General features: G+C 42.3%; 1 protein-coding gene across 1 annotated transcript in view; it reads left to right on the top strand.

Moving 5' to 3' along the window:
- LOC306647137 (uncharacterized protein) overlaps positions 1 to 22,755 on the top strand; it is a gene marked incomplete at both ends in the record, with an annotated part of 65,551 nt that overhangs the window by 36,073 nt on the left and 6,723 nt on the right. The window contains one exon of the mRNA XM_079116155.1: positions 986 to 1,108. Within this exon, the coding sequence (XP_078972281.1) occupies positions 986 to 1,108 (123 nt within the window). The remainder of the gene's footprint in view (positions 1 to 985; positions 1,109 to 22,755) is intronic.

Raw genomic sequence — 22,755 nt, 5'->3', positions numbered from 1 at the left:
TGAATTTCTCTTCGGTATTTAGACCACCTGGGATACCCAGTGCTACTTTGGATATCAAGGAAAATGGAATATTCTTGTGTAAATATAGCTCCTGGCGGGCTGAAATCCTGTTTGGTATGAGTGTTTTCTCCTGGAAGACTGGCAGCAGGCTCAAGTGCTAATTCTTGAATGAGCGAGTGAATGAATGAATGAATGAATGAATGAATGGCGGGAGTAGTAGATACTGATCATCGGCTTGTGTGTAGCCTTTGCCAGGCTTTCTCCTTTCCTAAGGGAATCCAAATTTGAATCCCCTCTCGGCCTCCTTTGCAGCTTGTTGGGTGGAGGTTGAGGAAGCCTAGGGACTGCTGCTTGCTCCTGGCCAGTCATGGAGTCCCCATTCCTGCTGGGTTGTGACATTGGCTGCTGTGACCAGGACAGATCTGCTATGGTCTGTGGAGGAAGGTCTTCCCCATGGGTAGGAAGGAGACACATGGGGAGAGTGCCATTCTCTGCCCCGAGATGCTGGCATAGCAGCAGGTGAGCCTGTACGTGCTGCCCTCTCATCTTGTGACCTTAGGAGAACCTGCTGGAAGGCGAACACAACCCTGCTTGAGGCCAGGCAGGAAGGGAGGGGTGGACTTGGATTCTGGGGTTGGTTCCATCTTGGGCAGGCCATGTCTCCCTTCCATAAAGTGTCCTGGAGCCTCCGGAATATTCAACTCGGTTAACCTGCTACCTAGCCTTCACCTTGTTGATTTGTTTGTGTTCTTAATCTTAAGTGTTCAAAGAATTCAGAAAATACAACCAACTGAAAGAAAATTTTATTTTAAATGCCAATAAAATGGAACATGTCGTTCTGTGAACTTCCTTTTAAGGCTGAGCTCAAGCTTCACTTCCTCCTTCCTTCCCACCTCCCCAGGGCTGCCCTTTGCCCAGGTTGGGGCTATTGTGGCCACCTTTGTGCTCTCCTGGCCTGGCTTACGCTGCTTCTGCTCTGCCACAGTGGGCATTTGGTTCAGGAATTGGAACTGTCATCAACTTTTACTGCTCTGAGCATCTCTTCTCATCTTGGAAACGTGCATGATCTGCGTGTCTGCTGGCTCTTGTGGAGATGGACAGAAATGAGGTGTTTCTAAGTGTCCTCTTTCCCGTAAGTTCTCTTATCATGTATATCTTTATTGTGATGACTGTGGACTGGAAGGAACCTTTAAAATCAACGTGACTTATCTCAGGGCTGATTCAGGGGTTTCCCCTAACATGCAGAGTGGACTTGCTCCTCGTTTTTTGAGCCATTTGTATCGTTGGGCTGAACTTGCCCACCCTGGGCCCTGAGTCTGGCTGTATTTAAGTGATTCTGTTTGACTTGGCCTCTCCACGTGTAGGCTCCCATTCTCTGCTTCCAGCAGCGCTCAGAGCTGTGCAGGGATGCTCCGCACAACACATTGCTGAGGACTTAAAACAGTCGAAGCAGTCCAGGTCACCACCACAGGGTAACTGGTTAAGTTATGATGTGTCCATTCAGCATATTCCTCTGCATCTGTAAAAGTCAAAGAAACATCTGTACCAGCAACAATAAGAACTGATCTCAGGTTATTGCTGGGCAGGAAAAGCAAACTGTGTGTAAAGAAATACAGATCTACACACGTATTTGAAAGTTAACATGCCACAGGTCCAAAGATATCCTTTGTTGTAGTACCTCTAAGAAAAATAATGTTATGAAGTTAGCACAGTAAGGCACCATTGACTGTAAGACATACCTTGAGTTCAGAGATTTTAAAATTGAAAAAGTGTGCATCATCTTAAGAGAATTACATTTTACCATCTCTTATGCTTTTAAGACAAAGTGCACATTTACTCAATTTAAAAGAGATCTAGGAGTGTATCACACGTGGATGTGTGTATACGTACACACATAGGCATACATGTGATGTAAGGAGGATGTGGGCTTCAAGGCACTCTCACGTGTCCTTCTCTGTATGTACAGATTTTGAGTTCAACACCTCCCCACCACCCCCAGGGTGGGAACAGAGTTAACTGTTTTAGAAAGATACCAGCTTGTCTTCACTGGTAGGCTCTCTGGTAGTCTTGATGGATTCTAGAAAAATTTTGCAAACAGTGGCAGGGTGAGAGCTGGGGGCCATTTCTGCTTTGTCTCTTAGCAGGCCTCAGCTGTTTTCTTGTTTCCCTGTGGGTACTTTCATGCATGTTTTCTTGTTTCCCTATGGGTACTTTTCCTACAGGAGTATATGTGATGGGTCACACATAATTTTCTTTACTCTTTGTATTGAATTAAAAAAATACTTATCTAACTCAGAAAGCTTATTACATTCTAGGGAAAATTTTGAAGTGACTATTTCAGAGTGTTTTTCCCCCACATAGAGAGATTGCTAGCTGTGATGGGCAGAGACCCTTTCTAGGCAAGGTGTTGAGCAACTTAAATTTCTGTTCTGACTTCACATTTGCTGTTACAGTTTTCTCTTCTGTGAAATGGGAATGGTAATGCTGGCTCCTCCTATCTCACAGACTTGAATGAGAGGAATGAATGAGAGAATTTACGTAAGTGGCACATACTTAGTATGGACACTTATGCAGTATTTAAAAGGCATGAGGGACAGTGTTATATGCATATAGCAGTGATTTCAAGTGTTTGGTTGACATTTACCATTTTTTTTTCTCCATATGTAATGTCTTTTCTTTAAAATACTCTGTTCTTGTCTCTTCATCCCCGAGAACAGTCAGTAAGACAGACAGGGCAAACATATAGAGGGTTTTGAGGAGATCCCATTAGCAGTAGACAAAGCATACGAAAGCCCCATCCCAGTGGAACTCACATTCTATTGGGGGGAAATGGACAGTAAAGAGATGAGTAAATTATTGTATATTAGAATAGTTTCTAGGAATAAAAATGAAGGGAAGTGGATGTTGCAGTTGGAAGGGCATGCAGTTTTGGACAGGATTGGTCAGGGCTTATGAGGGGCTCAGTCAGCTAAGGTGTGAAAACTGGCAAGAGAGAAGGCCATGGGACACCTAGGGGAGGAGATTCCAGATAGCAGGGGTAGCAGGTACAAATGTCCAGAGTTCTGAGGAACAGAAAGAAGACCATTGTTAAATGACTTCTTATGGAAGTATTTGTAAATATTGAGTAGACCACTCCACAAAATCTAAATAAAAATGATTTTAAGTGCACTTAAATTGATAAAGGGTGACAAAATTGCTACACACCAGTGTTGTCCCCTTGCATTTGAGAAGGTAGAGACAGGGCAGTTTTGACACTGCAGGTCCATGTATTAGAGCAGTGGGTGAGGGGCTCCGTTCTTCAGGCATGGCCTCTCTGAGCATCTTACCAGCTTATAGTCACAGCCTGTCTTTGGGAACACTGTCACATTAGTGAACACTGTCACATTAGTGTCATACCTGCTTGTCAGGTGCTTTTGGAGTTCCTTGGTGATTACTTGGGCTTCATTTCCCAGCTAAATAGACAACCTCTGAGGGATTCATGACTTATGCAGAACCTTGTAAAAACTCCAGTGTTATGCTTCAGTCTTTGAAGATGACCTTAAATTTATGTTTGAAAACTCTTTATTATGGTTCAATTATATATTTACAGAAAAGTTGCCAAGAGAGTACAGAGAGTTCCCATATACCCTTGACCCAACTTTCCCTATGTTAATGTCCAACATGGCCATTGACCTTTGGTTTTCAAGAGTGATGGGGTTGTGTGTGTCCACCCACACCCACACCCACACGTGTACCTGCACACAGTGAGGCAGGCCTGTTATCTGCTATTCTTTTGATAGCTCATCACACTCACCCCTCCTGGGTACAGACTGGACTCTGGCCCAGGCAAAAGCAGGCAAGGAGCTACTTTGAAGCCAGAGTTCCAAAAGCAGGAGATACGGGGAGAACAATCAGCTGTCAAGAGAGCTCTGAGGATCATGTGAACTCAATGCCACTTGAACTTTATTTAGTAAAAGTTTGGCCTGAGATACTTAATATAGACATCCCAGCTATCATGTGAGAATTCCATTCTCTTCAAATAAAAATACAAGGGACTTTGGGAATGTTCACTTTTGTTTGTGTTATTCTAAGTTGTTTCACTTCTTTCCCGTCTATTTTATGAATCAGAAGGCCAATTCGTTAATTCGCGAATCAGGATCAATAAGCCCATCATCCATCCATCTGCCTGGATTTGCTTTATTTAGTAGTACCTTGCCCTGGAAGTGGTCCAGGTTGCTTTGGAAAGGGACATTAAATTCAAATGATGACAGCCATTGGGCACTCACTCTGGGGCTTAGGAGGGAGCCCACACCCTTCTAGGATGTTGACACCACCCTTCCAGAGTGCAGCTGTCTCTTGTGAAGATGGTGGGGCAGCTGCTTCTGGCCCAGGCTGCTCAGTTGGCAGAAGGGACATTGAAATTGGAGGCCAAGCCATGGCGGAGGAGAATCCCGCAGCAGATGAGGTTTTGTCAGTGGACACATCACTCTACTTTTTACATCCACTTTCCTGTGGATGATATGGAATTTTCCAGAAACAGCAGTACAATGCTGCCAGTTGTTCTTGTGTAAATCTCTTATTCTCTTGATGGGCTATTGGTATCAATACATGCAAAACTTCTGTGCTTTTTAATTCATTTGGCTAAGAATAGATTTTTCAAATTTTTGAATAATTTTTTTCTACCAGGGTCAATTCAGAAAAAAAGAACTTACATCTCCATATTTAGAAATTTCCAATTATGCTTTCAGTATTTAAAAAAACTTTGTCTCAGAGACTTTACAAACTTTTTCCAGGGACTGGGGTTATGGCTCAATGGTAAAGCACTTGCCTAGCATGCGTGAGGCACTGGGTTCAATTCTCAGCATCACATATAAATAAAAATGAATAAAATAAAGCTCTGTCAACATCGAAAAAATATATATATATAAAAAAAAAAAAACTTTTTTGAAGCTACAAACCAGTGACTGTATTGCTATGCCTCTGAAGAAACTGAGTAATAGCACTTCCAAGGCTTATTTTGGTGGTTTTTCTCTTCTCACTTGTGCACACTTCTTATCTGTGAAATACAGTTGTGTCAATGTTGTCCATATACCTTAAAACAAAGGTATTTTGTTGTTGAGAAAGAGCAAAACAGAGCCAGGTCTTTAACAAAGACTTTCAGTCTGCTGCAAAATATAATTATCATAAGTGAAGGTTTCATGTCGTGGGAAAATAGTGCCCACCAGCCCCATCTCCTGCCTGGCTGGACTCCCTGTGGCTGGTCCTGAGAAGCAGTACAGCCCTTAGCTCTGCAGATGGAACAGGGGAGTCTTCCCTATGGTGCCGGGCACACAGTGCACTTTCACCTGTAGAATCTCTCTCTTCCTGTCATTGCCATGGGAGATGGATGACATCACCACTGTTATTTATATTTAGAAGATACACTGCAGAAAGTTGAAGAAACTCAACCCAGGGTCTGCACGGGCCGTGAGTAGTGAAGTCAGAATTCCAGGGCTTGGTTTTCCGTCACAATGCAGTGCTCATTCTCCCAGACCGGGGCTCAACAAAGTGACCCGGGACCAAAACTCTCCCCCCAACTGATGTAAATAAAACTTTATTGGAACATAGCCTCACCTATTTTTTACATATTATCTGTGACTGAACAGAAAGACTGAGCTTCTGCTATCCAAAGAATTGTGAGAAATAATAAGCTGTTGTTGTTTTGCTGACAGGTTTTGGTTGTTATACATCAGTGGAGAACTGAAAATGTCCCAAGACCAAAGTGAGATAATATCCAAAGGAGACCTCAGATACTTTCTGGATTGGGTGTTAGTGGTGCATTACAAAAACATGAATCTTCCCATGTTGGTGTTGGAAGACTTTGATAAATGAAACAAAGTTGAACTCACTGTCTGAGTTACCCAAATGTAATTCCTAAGAACTCTAAAATATTACCAATGGAATCTGGAGAGCTAACTTACAGATATGATAAGCATAGAATACATGTTGCTTTAATTTGAACTTGTCATGGAAAATTAAGTGCATAATAAACGTTGTAAGTAGCTTACAGAATGTTTCCTAAAATAACCGAAGTTAAAATATTTGTACTAGACTTCCTGGAAATGAAGAGCTTTTTTCGAAAATTATTTATGAATGGATTTTACCTTAGGATACAAAAGTATATTTTCAACTAATTGGCCATACTTAATTAAGTAGCTATACTTAAAACATAGTTGAGTAAGGCTGCTTGATTTGATATTGCTTGATTCTGATCAGAGTTATGCTGAATTGTGGAAGTCATAGACGTAGGTGTTCAAGCATGTGTCTTTCTATAGCCTCGAATCTGTGGTAGCAATTTGTTCTGAGTAGGCCTGCCCACCTGGTCACCCCACTTTCTAATGTCAGAGCCGATGATTTCATCCAACTCACTGAACATCTCAGATGAGCTTTTTAGCTAGATATGCTGCTACAGTTGCCTACCGGGTAAAGACCAGGCTCTCAGGGGGTATGAGGCCAGGACCACAGGTTGCAGTGGTAGTGGTATTCCTAGAGTTTTGACCAGCTGGCCTGGATCTGCCCCCAACCACCTCCCCAGCTCCAGCCCCTGAATCTTAAGTTCCACCCACATTGAAAATTTTAAGGGTTTTTACTCCTGCTAAAAATGCTTCCCAGGCCTTCCCAACTAAACAACCCACCCCTCATCCCAAGCAAAAAAGAAAAAAAAAAAAAATCTTTCTGGTTATAAACAGCAATATTTTTTATACTTTTTGCCCAAACTAATTTTAGAACTGTCTGTGCTCTTACCATTACTGTCAGCAAACTTATTAAATAAAATGCAAGATTGACCTTTTGCAGCTTTTATTTTAAAAAATAAAAATAGTCCTTTGACTGTCTTTAAGTGTGCACAGAGTATTGGGTGAAGAGTGACTTTGATACTTTTTTTCCTTCTGAGGTGTGTGCTACTAATTTACTTTATAATTATGTTTGTTTCTTTCTGTTTATATTCTCTTTTGGGGTTCCCCATCTTCAATGACTTAATATTTAGATGATGTAAAACATCAATGCTTTTCTTTTTATTATTTTTTTTAGTCGTTGATGGACATTTATTTATTTATATGCAGTGCTGAGAATCGAACCCAGTGGCCTCACATGTGCTAGGCAAGCACTCTACTCACTGAGCCGCCAACTCGAGCCCCTCAATGCCTTTCTTTTTTCACTTAGTAATATATTCCAATTCATGGGGATCTCCCCCCTGCTAATCTCTCTCTCTCTCTTTCCAGCTGCAAAGCATTCTATTATTTGATTCAACAAACTCTTACACAATTAAGATTGCTGCCAGTATTTCACTCCTACAATTCATGTCAAATAACTGTGTGGTTTTAGAAGGTGTTTTCCCATTTTTTAACATATTTCTGAGTATTTTAATTTTGCTATAATATATAGCACTTTATTTTGCTATAATATGTAGCACTTTATTTTCCATTATATTTTCTAACTGGTTATGGTTAGGGATATAAATGTCATTGATTTTTGTGTAATATAATGGTAGAATTTTTATAATATATCCTGCTACTTTACTAAGTTCCTTTTATTGGCATCAGATCCGCTATTTTGCTGCTGACATTCTCTCTCCCCCACACCATTTTGCAACCCAGATTGTTAGCCACCAACTCCCTAGTCAGTCATGGGTCCAGATTGTTAGCTTGGGAACCCCTCGCCAGCCATTGGTCCAGTTGCTATTAGCCTGCGAAATTCCACTACTTAAGAATATCTGGACTGCCATTCTCTCTCTCTTTCTCTCATTTTCTCTCTCTCTCTTTCACCCTGCACGCAGACACTCTGCCTGTCCACATAATACAATCTCTTGCATGAGTTCCCACATCCGGAGTGGTTTTCTGGGTGCTTTTCACCTTTATTGTTTAAGTTAGTCTTCTTATTATTTCTCTTGGGTTTCCCAGGTATATAAAATATTATCAGCAAAGCAAATATTATTATGTTGCTAAGTTTTTCCTTTGGTCTAATGTTTGCTGATATTATAACACAGTAGTGGAGATAGTGGGCATCCTTGTCTTGTTCCTAATACTAAGAGTGCCACTGGTATTTGTCCATTGGGTTATAGGTGTTGGTTCAAGGTCTATGGGGAAGATATGTATTCATGTTAAAGATGTGTCCATCAAATCCAGTTTTATGGAGTATTTTTCTTGGGATTAGGTTGTTGAATTTTATTAAAGTTTTTTTCAGTATTGATGAATATAGTCCTGATTTTGCTCCTTAAATCTAAAACTGTGGTAGATTATATAAATGCATTTAAAAATGTTGAACCATTCTTACATTCCTGGTTAGTTAGATCTCATGATGTAATTTCATGTCCTAGGCTCTGGACCAATTTAAGTGTAATTAGGATTATCTAGTCTTTCAATGTCTAATAAAAGTCCTCTGTGAAATTCTGGTTGTAAATTGAACACAGGCATTTGATGAAGAAAATCCTCATTGTGTGAAGTTTAAGGATTTTTAAAAAAACTTTTATGTTAGGTTATATATCTGCAATTTGAGGTATAAAAAATCAGCTATGCAGAAATTTATTTAAAATCAGTCCCTTTTCCAGACATCCTTTTAAAATGGAATGTTGCAAAATGGCATTGAATAAGAAAGAGGACCTGCCAAGATCAGACTTAATTCTGTGTTTATGGAAGCAAAACCACACTAGAACTTTGCCCATTTTTTGTATAATATGCTAATAGAGGTTAGGCAAATAACAGAGGGGTAAAACGAGCTGAGCGCAAGGTGCTAGGGAGTGGTGGGGATTGTGGCAACTCAACAGCAGATTAGAACTGCTGACCAAATGCTCCTTCTCAGGAACATCTCAGGAATATGAGTCTATTGTTGCCCAATCTCCAAATTTATGCAAAGGCTGATATATCTAGAATTTTTTTTTTAATGTGAAAAATTTGATTTTTAAGACTTAGCAATTAATTAAAAGTCCACTGTAGGCCAAATGCAACCCATTTTTTAAAAGTGTAACCCCCATCTGCTCTCCTGAGTCCAGGCAGGTGGGGTGTGTCTTAGATGGGACTGGCTGCTAAACTTTGAGTTGTGTCGGACCCGGCAAAGCCGTGGAGAGACGTCACTTGCTCTGCAACAGAATGAATGATCTTGGAGAGAAAAAGAGATGGCAGCTTGGCAAAGCTGATGTGGATGCTGACTCCTCTGAGCAAGGTCCTGAGCTGTAAGCATGCGGGACCTCTCGTGGTTGGTGACTTGGGATGGTGTCTGGTAAGAACCAGGGGGAGGAGCAAGCACTCTTGCTTGGGGTTGACTCAGTCTTCCATCCATCCAGGCCCTATCTTTGAGTTTCCTCTTTTCCATTTCCTGTCATTCTGTTGCTTTTATGCATTGTGTTTATTGTGGCCCACTCACTCTGAGGTGATCTTGGTGACCCATGAAACTGTAACTGAAGGCCGAACCATCAGTATTCGTGACTGTTCTGACTACTTCCCTAGTGACAGCCAGTCAGTTTCAGCAAGAAAGCTAATTGGGTGCCTTTTTCTTGGGGAGTTGGGGCAACAGGCTTCTTTGAACCCCTCTGCAGCTCTGGCCCCTGACCTCAGTTTCCGGGGGTGATCTAATATAGAGGCTCTTGGCTTCTGTCCCCAATACCACACATTCCTAATTATTTGTGCTACTTCTTGGGTCAGCTTGTGGTCTGCTTTGGATTAGTTACTAAAAGTAGCTGATAAACAAATTGTGCTGTGGTTTCCAGTTTATTCTCTTGTTCTTTCCAGATGCCTGTGCTAGTGCTTTGTAGAGACTTTCTCCTTTGCTGTCAAACTGGTTTAAGTCCAGAATCTGATTTTTCATGTGGAGCAAGTGAAACCCACTTTCCTCTCCGGGGATTATGTAGAATTAATAAAATTAGGAATAGAATAATTTTCTACACAAATGCCTGTAGTATGACTTGCTCATTGAAGGAACTTTTATGCAGTTCAATTTGTCTAGATAATTAGGAACTTAAAGGATTTGTTTATTGATTACAGTAAAGCGTATTTATTATAAAGGGCAATATTTGCAGGGAAGTAGCTGTTTCCATGCTGAGATGTTTCTTCTCGCTTGATCCTACTTTGAAGTCAGAATATAGTGACAACTTCTGTTTCCATAGCTGCAGAATCTGTTTTCAAAAACACAAGACTGTGATCTCACTATAGTTGGGTGCACATTGAGAAGCTGATGTGGAAATGGAAACGAAGCTTTATTCAAAATACAAGCTTTAAAACCAAAATTTCCTGTTCCCTTTTGGTGTGTGGGTGAGATCCCCACCCCTCCATTACATTTCCTGGGTTAATTTCAGAAGTTGACTGTGAAGGGATCCTGACTGACCATCATTCACTAATGTCACTCAGAAAGCCACTCAAACATTTCCTAATATGACAGATGACTCACTGGAAATCCATTGACTTTTTAGGTTGCTGCAGTTGTAATTGACCCACCAGGTCATTGTAAAGACAGAAGAGTTGGTGTGTCTTTTTCAGCAGGCTTGGGCATAAAGGGTGAGTCATTAAATTCACTCATCCTCTTGAGTTCTATGATCTTCTAGGCACTGAGGGCACACTAGGGTGCCCTAAACAGGCAGAAGTGAGTCCTTCAGTCAGTTTTTGCTCATGTAGTATGAAGCATGGGAGTTTGTGCATTGTCTAGGGTAGGCAAATGCCAGTTGGAGTAGCTCCCCATTTCTCCATCAGGCTGACCTCCATTTGTGGGGGATTATCTCAGAAGTGACTCAGAGCTGTCTGTCATTCATTGAGCGTTTACTCTGCTAAGAGTGCATTTCTCTTACTTTAGTGTATTATTCATTCTTTTTGATGACCCTGCACTGTTAGGGACTGCTATTACTTTCTACTTTGTTGATGAGAAGGAGGGTCATAGGGGTTAACGGACTTTAACTTGCTGAACATAACAGTTACTAATGTCTTTTTTGTCCCCAAAGGGGTTGAGCTTGTAGAAGTACTTTAGGAAATGCATTTGTGGTTACGTGGTTGCTTTTAGGAAATGTGCTCACATCCAGGCTATTTGAAAGGTGCTGGTGGTAGGACAGTGCAGCAGAGCTAAGGTGACTCAACCCTGGAGACAGGAGGGCTGTGCTCTTATTTTGGAGGCCAGCCAAGGACATAATAAGGAAGGGTAATGGAGGACTGTTGATGTGGCTCTGGGTGGGGACTCAATGCCTGTGATGATGAAACTCTACAGGAAATATAACTACATATATGTGTGTCTCATTTTTATGTAAATAGAGATACCATATTCTATATCCTGTCTTGTGATCTACCAGTTTCCCACTTCATCTGCACTGAGCATCCTTTTTCTGCATTGCCAGTGGAGATGGCATTATGGTGAAGAGGGTACAGATGTGTTATCAGGACAGATCATGCCTTATTGAATTGAAACCCATATCCAACTTACAAGTGTTATGCAGATGCAGTTAGAAGAGGAAAATTTAGATCTCTGTACGTGGTTATGATTTTTCTTAAAAAAATAGTAGAAGTGAAATTGGTTTTGATAACACGTGCCTTTGTGTGTGTGAGGTCATCATCTGTGCCCCTGCCACAGCCAGGTTATAATTAGAATAAAAACACACCAATTTGATAGGTAACATAATTTCTTACACTTACTTCAATTACCATTTATTTAATGGCTACTGCTGTTTTTTCCTGAAAACTTATTACTGTATTTTCTTTAATAAAGATTCATATATGCATATTTTATTGTGGATTTAAACATTTTTTTTTGATGTGAAAAGATCTTCATGATTTCTTTGCATTTGTCTTGAAATTGAAATTATTTTATAATCTTCATTTTTTTTCCATGTAGGGAAGTTGTCCAATCTTTTTGTTCTGAAAAAATTTTAAAATCTGTGTAAGTAGTAGTAGCAAAATACAATGAACTACGTGGGTATCTGCCTTATACGCTTACAGGCATGTTTGCTATGTGCTACAGTTTTAAATAGGCTCGGGTTCAACAACCACTGCACCTCTTGGTTCTTAGGACTCTGGGCAAATTGCTTCCAGCCTGAGTTTTGCCATCAGCATCTTGAAGAGGGTGATGGTACTGGCCCCACAGCTGTCAGGGTACTCCCCTGGGTACTACCCTAGGTCTGACTGAGCACGGTCACTACACAGTAAATGCAATCAATACTGTGCTTTTCCTCATTGGCATCATTACTTTTTAAAAAGCTCCTAGTGCAGTAAAATCAGAACCTGCTGCCCATGATGGCCCATGCCTATAACCCCAGCTACTCGGGAGGCAGGAGGATTGCACGTTTTAGGCCAGACAGGGCAACTTGGCAAGATCCAGTCTCAAAATAAAAATAAATAAATAAAAAGGGCTGAGATGTAGCTCTATGGTAGAGTGTCCCTGGCTTCAGTCCCCGCCCCCAACCCCCCTACACTAAGCAGGACCTAAGAAGGGGTCACAAACAGAACTGTGCTCCCACCCTTATCCCGCATTCCTGGGCCTCCTGCTCACTCTAGTTATTATATTAGCTCACTCTAGTTATTATGTTAGCTTTATCCTGGAGTGCAAGGGCTCAGCAGTGCTGTTATTGACTGGGTGAGGTTCATTACTAATTCAGGACTCTGCTTGAGAGGACAGGTGAGGCCTCCTGTGCTTGCTTCCCATGGATCTCAGCTTGTGCTTTCCTTTTCTTTCTCCCCCAGGGACCCTGCGCCCATTCAAAGTGAAGGCATGTGCAATGTAGGCTGTGGGGCTTCTTAGTTTAGGGTGCTTGGCCCTTCTCAGGCAAGATTCTCCTCTTCAAAGCAATAGCTTTCCAGCTGGGAATCTCAGGTTTCCACCAGGCCATGTTACAGGGATTTGTTCTGAAGTTACCATTCCTGCCACCCTTCTGGGCTTTGGCCACACTCCAAAATCCTTCCTGGTGTCCTCAATGTAAAGAGAACGCGGCTAGCCGTTTCTGGTTCTCTGGTTGGGGCTTGCATCGTGGTGTGGCATATTACCACTGTGGTGCTTCTCTGAGAAATGCTTCCATCCTACCTGCTGCCCATCAGGCTGGCCTTGTGCCCCTTGGCTAGCAGGGTTAAGTGTCTGAGGACCACTGTTTACAAGGATAAGCAATTCTGTTGGCCTGGGTAGCTGAGAAAGCCCCTCTGCAGAGGAATGCACTATCATTTCTGTTACCTACACTAGCCTGGGAGTGCTGTTTCTCAGGGCTTGACAGCCAAGTTTTTTCCTGTCCAGCTTATAGAGTCTCTCAGATGACACGTCTGTGCTTGGCCTGGTCCAGCTTGTCCACTAAACTTACTTTGTGCTGGAAGGCACATAAAAGTTCCACTGGGGCTGAAAGAAGAGAGGCAGGCTGTGAGCAGCACCCCCAACTCCCTCCCATGCAGCCTCTCTGCCTGGTCTCCTTTGGCAGGAGAGGGAGCTATTTATGGCACTTAAAAAAAAAAATCTGCTGCCGCCAGCTAGAGAGAGACAGGGACTATTACGTAAGGTTGTGAGAGCGCGCTGTATTTTTATTCTCTTTTTCTCCCTTATTCTAGGAGACAGAGATGGGCTTACAGAAGGCAGCATGGCTGGGCATTTCTGTTCTCCCAATTGCAGCAGAATTATTTTTGGAAACGGGATTTGGTCACATGATAGCAGTTTTCATTCACAAGCCCTGGATCAATTAAATGGATTCATCCTTACTTCCTAGGCATTTATTTTTGGGGGTAGTATGTGTGTCGGTGGGTTTGCATCTGTCCAGCCAGGTTTAGAAAGGAGAGAGGGCTGGATTCTGTAACTGAATTGGGTCAAAGTCAAGTTTCTCCAGTTGTCTTGAGTTCTGCAAATTTTCTCTGAACGATGTTAATTTCTTTACTATTTTAGGGGGATTGACTTTCTCCAGGGGAAGGTGTAACCTTAAAAGTCTCATTTGATTCATGTGTGTGTGCATCTGTGTGTGTGTGTGTGTGTGTGTGTGTGTAAGAGTGTGTAATATGTGGAATCTAGAAGGGAAAAAGGAAAACAAAGGTCAGGGGAATCTCATGAAAATGGAAGGAAGATCAGTAGAGGAAAGGGACCAGGGGGTAGGAGGAAGGGAGGAGCAGCAAAGTGTTGGGGAGTCATAGTGGCCAAATTATACTGTTACATTGTGTGCATGTACCAATATGGAGTAACAGATCCCACCAGTATGCACAACCATAATGCACCAAAAAAAAAATATGGAGGGGAAAAAAACAAAACAAAAACCCAGGATTTTAGTGCATACTAGGCAAATACTATGCCGTTGAGCTACATCCCAGGCCCATTGTTTTATCTTTTTTTTCTTTTTTTCTAACCCAGTGCCTCACACATACTAGGCAAGGGCTCTACCACTGAGCTACATCTGCAGCCCAACTCCACATTTTTGTTGTGTGTGGTCACTGAAGTGTGTGCTCAGTTAGCTTAGTAGTTAATGATTGGACAGGAATTTTCTTAAACAATTGGAACCAATAAATTTCCCAGCCTTTGTTGAGGAAAAAAAAAAAAAAAGTGCAGGAAAGCGAGAGGACAGATGCACATGAGACACACTGTGCCCATGGCAGGTACTGTGTGTGTGACAGGCACTACCTGCAACTGCCACACACACATGCAAGGCTGCCTGGAAGCTGTCCTAGAAGAATCTGTTAGGGTGGCTGCCTCTAGTCCCTAGCTGTCCTGGTTTCTGCTTTTGGGGGTCCTCAGGGGCTCTGTGGAGTTCACAAGAAGCCCTGGGAGTTGACCTTGAGACCATTTGATACCTTTCCTGTGCCTTTGGTTACTCTGCTGCTACCTTGACTTTTGGCTGTAGTTGCTGATATGAGCTCCTCCAGATTGTTCTCGTTTTATGGGTGGTCACACAGCTCCCTCCTGAGATGTTCCTTCCCTTCACAGAGTCCTGTAGCAGTGATTGACCTTCTTGAGTAATAAAGGTGCTTCTCAGTCCTGCTTCTGCCTTAGTTGAGATAAGATTGAGCAAGTCACTTACCGTTTCCCCAAGTCTTTCCCTGACCCCTGCCTCATGAAATGAGAATAGTGCTTCCAAGCCCTAACTTAGAATTGTTTGACAGGCAGGACAGATCGCTTCCCCTGCATGGAAGCCTATAGAGCGCTGGGTGGCGTGCCCAGTGCTGTGTGTGTCCTGCAGGGCCGATGGCTTCTCAGCAGCCCGGCTTCCCCAGCCTGGCACCATGGCTGTAGAGCTTCAGCTCATCTGCTCATTGTCCAACTGTTCAGCTTTTACGTGACAGGTCCCACCACGTAGCCACTTGTCCAGCTATTTAAGGAGCTGGCCTGGACTGATGGGAGTGCCAGGAAGGTCACACAAGCTAGAAGAGTGATACGAAGGCAAGTAGAGGAGGAGACGGTTCCCGCTTGGCTGCCCACCAGCTGTCTGCCACCCAGCATGCCCCTGCAGGTCAGACCCCATCTCTGTGGTGTCTGTATTTCCGTTGTGGGCTTTTGTGGTCTCACGGGGTCTTTGCTGAACTCCTTTGCCCCTTTTATGGCAGGAGGATTGTACTTAGAGGACAGATGGAGGAGAGTGGTGGCCAGGGGTCAGGGGTCACATGGAGTATCTCATTCTCCACCTAATGGGAGAGGGCTTTAAGCAAAGCACAGTTATCACTCCCAGCCATAACACAGCAGGCAGTGGCTTTGGAGCCACTCAAAGCAAGGCTCAAATCCTTGGCAAGTTATTCAGTCACTCCGAGCCTGTTTCCTGTCCTGTAAAAAGTGGATGCTAATGTTACTTTATAGGTTATGAGCCTTGAACAAGGTCACATATAAACCACCAAGCACAGTGCCAGGCCCACAGCTCATTTTACAATTCCAGGAGGGCTGGGGCTATCTGCACTTTAAAATAGCACATGTCGGTCTCATCACCTTCTAAGCAGGTGGCAGCTCGCTCAGAGAAGTAGCTGTAAGATGGCAAGAAAAAGAATTGTCTTGGCCTAGTGCTGGGTGTGCCTGAAGCAGGTCCCCTCGGGAGCCAGTTGGCCTCAGGCGAGAGCCAGGTCCTGGACTGCCCTTCCTATTCCAGATGACTGGCTTCCTTTAGCACCATACCCAGCCTGCTGGGCAAGGCTTACCCCTCACTCCCTAGTCCAGATGGGGGGTCAGAGGCCCAGAGAAGTGACACTGCCTCCTCGGTGTCACACAGCTCTTCTTAGTTCAGGTTCTGAGCTACAGAACTCCCATGCTAGAAAAAGGAGAAAATCTTAGGGACTCGCGCATGTGCACTCTGTCAGCAGAGCTGAGTTCAGCAGCCCATCACGTCCATGATACCCTGGGGTTGACGCCATTGACCAGGAAGTTCAGAGGAGTGAGGCAGGGGACCTGGGCCAAGCGCCCTCTGGCCCCAGGCAGGGCATTCTTCTCAGCTCCACCGCAGAACTGCCTCTGTATGTGCTTTTTCCCCATTGTTTTTCCTGGCACCTCTTTTTCTGAGAAATTGACCAGGTTGCAGAATTTCTCACTCCTCTGCTAGGAGGAATTCTGCCCCCCTGCGTCGCCCCAGGCAGCACTGAGGAAACCAGACAGAGGCGCTTTCATCTCTCAGGCCCTCCACTCATTCTTCTTAAGCCCTGTTTTGTTTCTTGAGGCCCATTTGTTTCCTCTGCCTGAAAGAAGACTTTGGCTCTGTGTGCCAGGGTTTGCTGGAGCCTGAGAGTGACCAGAGTGCTGGTCGATTTGCTCCTGAGCCCCATGTAAACCTCAGAAGTGCCTGTGTGCCTTCCCTAAGGGAAAGGCAAGAGGCACAGAGAGCAACCAAGTGCCCCAAATCATTTTCCCATTGAATTCTCATCACTTGTCCCAGTTCAGACCTGGGTTTCCCCTTGGCTGGCTCTGTGACCTTTGGAAAGTTACTGAACCTTTCTGAGCACTCTTTTCTTCCACTGTTCATTAGACTGATAACAGTATTTGGCTCAGAGAAGATGGTGGTAGTGAGTTATACATGTTAGAGCTTCCAAAGTACTTGCCACAGTGGCCAGCACATATTGAGTTGTCAATAAAAGTTGATAGCATTATGATTTCATAGATGTGCAATGCCTTACAGAATACTGGTGTTTGAAATTATGCAATTTTGGGAACATTGAAGGTTCACTTAGGAAATAGTGAATACTTTTGAGGAAGATAATTAATATCTGAGAGTTTGCTGTGTGCACAGTACTGTGCTAGGTGCATTATTTGCATCTGTTAACAGTCTCAGAGGTGTGGGCATTATTACTGTATGGAGGAACCCTAGGTTCCAGACTTGCAGGAACCTTGCAGTATCTCACCAGCCAGGAAGCCCAGAGCCCCACTGTCTTCCCTTCTCCACAAATGATGCCTGGGGATTGTTGGGACCTGTGTTCTGGGCAGCCCCTTGCCTCTTTTTCTTCTGTGTCTCATTGGATGTCTGGCTCTGTTTGCTTATTTTTGATCTTTGAGCTCTTAGAGATCTGGAGCTCTCAGCAGAAATGTGGTCTGAGTGAAAATGCTGATGCACAGTTGTGAGAATTTTGAGTCGCTAGGGTCTTTCAGAGCACCACTCAGCAGGCTCCCACCTTGTGGGAGGTTGTCACCCCGTCCCCACAGTTCTTGAGGGCGTGTGCTGTGACTTTCTTCAAGCTAGAATCTGGAAGGGGCATTGCATCCAGTTTTGACCTATGAAAGAGACTCCCTGATCCTGCATTGTTGCTTCTGGGAGTTCTGACACATTTGACCACTGAATCACATTCGATGTATATTGGTCTGCACTGAAAATGATGAGATGAGGTTAAATTGGAGCCATCCTGGAGAGCCTGTAGGGTGTGGTCCACTGTGTGGAACACGTTAGGAGTGTTTCAGGGGTTCCCTATTGATTGCTATTAGTCCTCAAGGTTAGCAATGTGTAATTCAGTTTGGACCCGTTGGTTCCCGTGTGGATCATAGCCGAACAGCTGGTTAGTTTCAGGGGACCTTCGTAGTCATTTCAGCCAAACCTTATTTCATTGCTTATTATTTATTTTGCAAACATTTACTTAGTACCTAATGTGCACCAGCCAGTATATCCTTTCAGAGAACTCATAACTCTGTGCAGGAGATGAGCCCTGGTCAAGGGATGTTACATGGTCACAGCATGAAGGTTGTGTCCAGGGTGGAGAGGCTTTTCCCAAAATAGACTCCACAAAGTAAATGCCATGTGAATAGGATTCTGTGGAGAAAGATTTGGAAGTGCTGGCATATGAATGTTATGTAGAACCAAGAAAGGTGCTTGATTCTTGAGAATCTGCAAATTGTAATGTCAATGATAATATTTACTTTGAGAATTTAGTGTGTGCCAGGCATGAAGGTAAGTACCTTACACTATACCTCATTTTATAGAATTCAGAAGTTTGGACATGCCATAATTTATAATTGTTCTTCTATTGATAGAAATGTAGGTTATTCCCCAGTTGATTTTAGTTGGCATAAGTTTGGTCTTTTCATTTCAAGAGGGGCCTCCTGAGTTTTGAATAGCTTTGCCAATTGCTGAAAAGTGTTCTGAGGAACTGTTGCTTGTGTTCCCTTTTGAGGCACTACTTTGATGGTGTCCCCCAAATTTCATTTTAGAAAGTGTTTATATTAACTTGCAATATTCATTTTATTGCATGTATTTCTAGGTTAAGTATATGACACCTATATATCAAAACATAGATACTAGGAGGAGAAACAGTGGTTTAGGGTTAGCAATCAGGATTTAGATGATCACCCTCATCTCATATGTAATGAAAGAAGAAGTTATAAAACCCATGGATGAAGTCCTTGCTAAGAAATCTATGTCAAGTTTTAGAACCTTTGTTTTAAAAAAAAGATCAGGCCAATTTAAACAAAAACTTATTTTTCCATGGCACAATTGCATTTTGCAAAGGAAGAAAGTGTTTCATGTTTCTGTGTGAGAATCATGTAAAAGGTCAAAGTTCAGGTTTAGGAAGGAATGAGTGAAGGTTCAATTTGTTAATGCATTTTAAAACCTTGTGAGGTTCATGTTCATGATGTACTGTCTCTCTGTCCGGGGTATCTTTCCATGTTGATAAATTCATACCTACTCTGAAACTCCCTTTCTCAGTGGCATAGTTGATTTCTCTCTGACTGCACCATAATTTATGATTCCATCTTCTGTTGTGTGTTAGGTTGTTTGTAGCATTCCACCGTGATAAATATCTTTGACCCATGCTTGACCAGAGAGCCACATGCATGTTGCCAGGCTGTCCCACTGAATTTATTCCTCAACCTACTTCAATAATTCATTAGACCATGAGTTTCCTAAAACAGTTGCCAAATTAAGCTTTGTTACAACTTTTTTTTTTTTTTTTAATTGAGGCAGGTTCTCTCTAATTTACCCAAAAGCCAACTGGTGATCCTCTTGCCTCAGCCTCCTGAGTAGCTGGGATCACAGGATTTTGCCACCATGCCTGTTTTGGTACAACTTTTAAATCTTTGTTGATCTGATAGAGTTTTTAGTTGTTGTTGTTTTGTCTTAAAATCACTATTAAGGTTCTTTAAAATGTTTGGGGGTGTGTGTTTGGGTGTTCTTTCTTGGTGAGGGAAGGACATTTTTGTGTCCTTTGCTTATTTTTCTTTTGAGCTGTTTCTTTAGGTTTGCGAATCATGTGCATTAATTATAAATTGATTATAAATTACTTAGACATTAATTTTAAGTGTTCCTGGTTTAATTTCAGTACCAATTTCACTTTGTCATGTCTTCCTTACTTTGGGTTTCTTTCTGTTGATCTTTCTGCCTGGAACTCAGGAGTATCAGGGTCATGACATCTAACAGTGTCTTCCTTTTGTAGTCTTTATGTGTAACAGTAACTTAAGTGGGCATAAAACTCTTACATGACTCTTTCACTTAAACATCTGAGGAACTTATTCAACCAGCCACTGACAGGGCACATAAAGATGTAGGGATTCTTTTTTTATTCCCAGTCTTCATGTGTATTAGGTTTTTATCTGTATCTTTTGAATTTAAATTTTTCACTAGATTATATCTACAAACCTATTTCTTTTTATTAATGTTAACTTAGTCTTGATGTAGAACCTCTTGGTTTAAAGGTGTCAATCTTCAGCTCTGGAAAATCACTGATCTATTAGTGTGTCTTTTTATACATTGTTCCTCTTGCTTTCAGACTTTTATGGGTTCTCCTGGAACTTTTATTAGTATGCCTTTATATCTTGGAGATGACTTCTCAAGCTAATTCACAGATTACCTATATGCATTCACTAATCTTTTCTCCATTTTATTGAAATTTTCCTTGCTAAAAAAATGTATGTAGGTCATAAGAGTGCAGCTGAATGGATTTTCATACACTGATGGTAGTTAGTGTCCAGACCAGGCATCGGAACTTGACCAGCCCTGGGGGAAGGCCCCTGGTCCGCACACCAGGTAGGCTGTGGCATTGGGTGGCCCCCTTTAGCTTCATCCAGGGAATGCCCATCCTGGCTCTCTGGCCACAGCTAGTCATGTTTGGAGGTCTTTTAATCTACCTGTCTCAGGCCTCTGGTGCCCAGAATACTTTTGGGATCTGTTAGGGTATCCTGGGCTTTTCTTGTGCAGCATCTTACCCATTTTGTCTGTATTTGAATTACTGATGGAGGTGTGACGATCCAGTGTCACCTACATGTGATCTTACAGAAAAGTTCCTAGAGTCTCCGAGTTTGTCTTGTTACCTTTCCCTTTCCACCAGGAATACACAGCCTTCCCCAGCCCCTTTCCACTTCTATATTTGTCCATTTCTATGAGGGCAGGAAGTTTAACACTTAAGCTGAATTCATTTATAAGGGAACTCTTAGTACATTTTGGTAAATAAACTCTTATTGAGGAAAAATGCCCCAGATTCAGGACTGTTGTTTTCTGTTAGAATCAAAATGTCAGGTGAAATTTCTGCTAACCTCCCTGTTTATCCTTTTTATATTGGGTACTGGGGATTGAACTCAGGGCCTCGTACATGCTAAGGATGCACTCAACCATCATGCTGCACCCTCAGCCCCTCTACCATATATCCCCCCCAAATTAACTATAACACATCATTTTCTATAAAGCAATGGGTCACATACTTTTTTGGGGAGGGAGGTTTCAGGGCCCCTCAAAGTTACTGAATATTCCCAAGTATTCTCATTTATATGGGTCATATTGATTGATACTTTTTTTTTTAAATTTTTTTTATTGTAAACAAATGGGATACATGTTGTTTCTCTGTTTGTACATGGCACAAAGGCATACCATTTGTGTAATCATAAATTTACATAGAGTAATGTTGTTTGATTCATTCTGTTATTTTTTCCCTTCCCCCCACCCCTCCCACCCCTCTTTACCTTCTATACAGTACTTCCTTCCTCCATACTTGCCCCCCTCCCTAACTCTAACTCTAACCCTAACACTAACACTTCCCTCCCCCCCATTATGTGTCATCATCCACTTATTAGCGATATCATTCGTCCTTTGGCTTTTTGAGATTGGCTTATCTCACTTAGCATGATATTCTCCAATTTCATCCATTTGCCTGCAAATGCCATAATTTTATCATTCTTTATGGCTGAGTAATATTCCATTGTATATATATACCACAGTTTCTTTATCCACTCATCAATTGAAGGGCATCTAGGTTGGTTCCACAGTCTGGCTATTGTGAATTGAGCAGCGATGAACATTGAGGTGGCTGTATCTCTGTAGTATGCTGATTTTAAGTCCTTTGGGTATAGGCCAAGGAGTGGGATAGCTGGGTCAAATGGAGGGTCCATTCCAAGTTTTCTAAGGAATCTCCACACTGCTTTCCAGAGTGGCTGCACTAATTTGCAGCCCCACCAGCAGTGTATGAGTGTACCTTTCTCCCCACATCCTTGCCAACACCTGTTGTTGCTCGTATTCTTGATAATCGCCATTCTAATTGGGGTGAGATGGAATCTTAGGGTGGTTTTGATTTGCATTTCTCTTATTACTAGAGATGTTGAACATTTTTCCATATGTTTGTTGATTGCCTATAGATCTTCTTCTGTGAAGTGTCTATTCATTTCCTTAGCCCATTTGTTGACTGGATTATTTGAATTCTTGGAGTAGAGTTTTTTGAGTTCTTTATAGATTCTGGAGATTAGTGCTCTATCTGAAGTATGATTGGCAAAGATATTCTCCCACTCTGTAGGCTCTTTCTTCACATTGCTGATAGTTTCCTTTGCTGAGAGAAAGCTTTTTAGTTTGAATCTATCCCAGTGGTTGATTCTAGCTTTTATTTCTTGTGCTATGGGAGTCCTGTTAAGGAAGTCTGGTCCTAGTCCAACAAGGTGAAGATTTGGACCTACTTTTTCTTCTATAATCTGCAGGGTCTCTGGTCTGATTCCGAGGTCCTTAATCCATTTTGAGTTTAGTTTCGTGCATGGTGAGAGATATGGGTTTAGTTTCATTCTGTTGCATATGGATTTCCAATTCTCCCAGCACCATTTGTTGAAGAGGCTATCTTTTCTCCATTGCATATTTTTGGCACCTTTGTCTAGTATGAGAAAATTGTATTTATTTGTGTTTGTGTCCGTGTCCTCTATTCTGTACCATTGATCTACCTTTCTATTTTGGTACCAATACCATGCCGTTTTTGTTACTATTGCTTTGTAGTAGAGTTGAAGATCTGGTATTGCAATACCCCCTGTTTCACTCTTCCTGCTAAGGATTGCTTTAGCTATTCTTGGTTTCTTATTCTTCCAGATGAATTTCATAATTGCTTGCTCTATTTCTATAAGGTATGTCATTGGGATTTTAATTGGAATTGCATTGAATTTGTATAGCACTTTAGG

Source organism: Sciurus vulgaris (genome assembly GCF_902686455.1).
Source record: "Sciurus vulgaris genome assembly, chromosome: 16".
In the NCBI taxonomy this organism is placed as follows: domain Eukaryota; kingdom Metazoa; phylum Chordata; class Mammalia; order Rodentia; family Sciuridae; genus Sciurus; species Sciurus vulgaris.
Note: the sequence above shows the minus strand (reverse complement) of the source record. Positions and strands in the feature narration are given on the sequence as shown.